The 2,898-nt window shown below is 35.7% G+C and overlaps 1 protein-coding gene across 1 annotated transcript in view; it reads left to right on the top strand.

Annotated features, from left to right (window-relative positions):
* Positions 1-1,065: 1,065 nt before the first annotated feature.
* The window catches only part of LOC140919748 (uncharacterized), a 3,288-nt gene continuing 1,455 nt past the window's right edge, over positions 1,066-2,898 (top strand). Inside the window, exons 1-3 of the mRNA XM_073366376.1 lie at positions 1,066-1,646; positions 2,188-2,260; positions 2,557-2,839. Of these exons, the coding sequence (XP_073222477.1) occupies positions 1,066-1,646; positions 2,188-2,260; positions 2,557-2,839 (937 nt within the window). The remainder of the gene's footprint in view (positions 1,647-2,187; positions 2,261-2,556; positions 2,840-2,898) is intronic.

The following is a 2,898-nucleotide window of genomic DNA, read 5'->3' on the forward strand; positions in this document are numbered from 1 at the left end:
CTTTGAATAAATCGATTGGCACATTGATTTTGACCAAATAGCTGAGGTTCTGTAACAAGCACAATCGATTGGCAAATCGATTGAAGTAAATGTCTGAGTCACTGTGACCAGCACAATCGATTGGCAAATCGATTGAAGTAAATGTCTGAGTCACTGTGACCAGCACAATCGATTGACGAATCGATTGAAGCTAAATGTTTAAGTTACAGGAAGGATTCAGCTCAGTGCCAAATCGATTATGACTGTGATTATGAGTCGACTGAGCAATCGATTGTTTTGATCTCGTTGTTTGAACAAAACACCTATAATCGATTACTCAATCGATTCTGATATAATCATAGTATCAGTTCTGATTTATGTATTAAAAGAATCGATTGGCAAATCGATTCATGCTTATATCTTCAAGATTCAAGAAAAACAAGACACGCGAAAATCGATTGGGAAATCGATTAAGCTGGTTTTAAACTTTTATAAAATCGATTGAACAATCGATTTACCTGATGTTTTTCTAAATATATATAAGCTGATTCAATCACATTTAAAAAAAAACAAATAGAGGCCATAATTTCCAACAATTGGTATCAGAGCCTGATCTTTTTTAGACTAACAATCATAAAAGAAAATGACCTCTGTAGAATTTCTGGGAGAACGTGCATCCTTGGCTAGGCCCCCTGCTTTTAATGGAGCTGCCTACATGTATTGGAAAGAGAGGATGTTAATTTTTCTTGAAGCATGTAGTCTTGACATTCTAGAAGCAGTAATAGATGGTCCTTTTGTGCCAACCATAGCTGGCACATGTGATTCGTCAATCCCAAAACCCAGATCAGATTGGTCTGAGGATGACAAGAAAAAGGTTGGATATAATGCTAAGGCTAAAAACATTATTACCTCTGCTTTAAGTGCTGACTAATTTTTATGGTGTCTAACTGCAAAATTGCTAAGGAAATGTGGGACACATTACAACAAACGCATGAAGGAACAACAAATGTAAAAAGGGCCCGAATCAACACTCTAATGCATGAGTATGAGCTGTTCAACATGAAGAAAGAGGAATCCGTTAATGATATGCAGACAAGATTTACTCACATAGTCAATAATCTAAATGCTCTTGGTAAGGTGATTGACAATGAGCAGCAAATCAGCAAGGTTATGAGGTGCTTGACCAGAGAGTGGCAGCCAAAAATCACTGTCATAGCAGAATCAAAAGACCTTGGTAGCATGTCAATTGCCACACTATTTGGAAAATTAAGACAGCATGAGTTGGAACTGCATAGACTGAGTGAGGCTGAACAGACTGACAGAAAAAGAAAAGGGCTGTCTCTTAAAGTCCAAGCACATCAAACAAAGTCTGAACAAGAGATCTGCACTGACGATTCAAATAGTGAGACAGATGAAGATTCAGAACTTGGATTACTTGTCATAAAATTCAAAAAGTTTCTGAAAAAGAAGGATAGCAAATCAAGAAAACCTTCAAGTTCAAAGACACATGACAGCAAGATAACCTGCTTTGAATGTGGGAAGACAAGACATATAAAATCTGAGTGCTTCCAATTGCAAAACAGAAATAAGACTTCAAAGGCTAAAGGCAATCAACCACCTCCTAAGACCAGAAAAGCCTACATAGCCTGGAACGATAATGATGAAGAGTCATCTGCATCTTCAGAAGAAGAAGCTAATCTTTGTCTAATGGCCAACATAGATTCAGATTCTGATAGTGATGTAAGTTCTAAATCCAATCCTTCTTATGATGAATTACATGACGCATTTAATGAACTACATGATGAATATGTTAATGTAATCAAACAGTTAATTAGCACTAAGAAACTGTTAGAAGAAAAGTGCATGCTTTATGAAGAGATTAAGTTGAAACACGAGTCTCTTAAAGACACAAATGAAAATCTGAAAAAGGAAACTTATGCACTGAAATGTGATTTAGAAAAGTTCAATAGTGGTAAAAACAATTTAGATATGCTTCTTGGAAACCAAAGAAATCTAAATGTAAAATCTGGACTTGGCTATAGACAAAACAGGAATGTTAAAAAGAATCAGAAATTAGTTAGATCTAAGCATATGCATGATATCTTCACTATACCAAATCAGAATTCATCCTCTGCTGTTTCATGTCACTTTTTGCTGTAAAAAGGGTCATATGGTTTTTAATTGTAAACTGAAAAAATTGACTAACAGAGGATGGAAACAGATTTGGAAAGTAAAGACACCAGTGTTAGAAACTAACCATCCAGGACCCAATCTGAATTGGGTACCTAAAACGAAAATTTAAATTACATTTTGCAGATATGCTTGACATCCAGGACTCATTCATGGTACCTAGACAGTGGATGTACTAAGCATATGACTGGAGACAAGTCAAAGTTCTTGTCTCAAAACTTAAAAGATGGAGGATATGTTAAATACAGTGACAATAACAAAGGTAAGATACTCGGTATTGGAGACATAGGGAACGAATCGACTACAATGATCAAAGACGTTCTTTATGTAAAGGATTTAAAGCACAATTTGATTAGTATAAGTCAACTCTGTGATAAGGGATTCCAGGTATGCTTTACATCTCAGTCTTGTATAATTGAGCACAAGGAGAATAAAGACATAAGGTTAGTAGGTGACAGGGTCAATAACATATACATGCTTGATTTTAATGCTTTGCCTGCTAGTACTATTTGCTGCTTATTATCCAATTCTGATGAAAATTGGTTATGGCATAAGAGAGTGGCTCATATACATATGGACCACCTGAACAAACTAGTTAGTAAACAGTTAGTTCTAGGACTCCCAAATAGAAAGTTCACTAAGGATAAGTTGTGTGATTCATGTGAGAAGAGTAAGCTAGTTAAGTCATCCTTTCCCCCAATAGATTTAGTACAAACCAATAGGGCTTTA

This window comes from Cicer arietinum, chromosome 3 (genome assembly GCF_000331145.2).
Source record: "Cicer arietinum cultivar CDC Frontier isolate Library 1 chromosome 3, Cicar.CDCFrontier_v2.0, whole genome shotgun sequence".
Lineage (NCBI taxonomy): Eukaryota > Viridiplantae > Streptophyta > Magnoliopsida > Fabales > Fabaceae > Cicer > Cicer arietinum.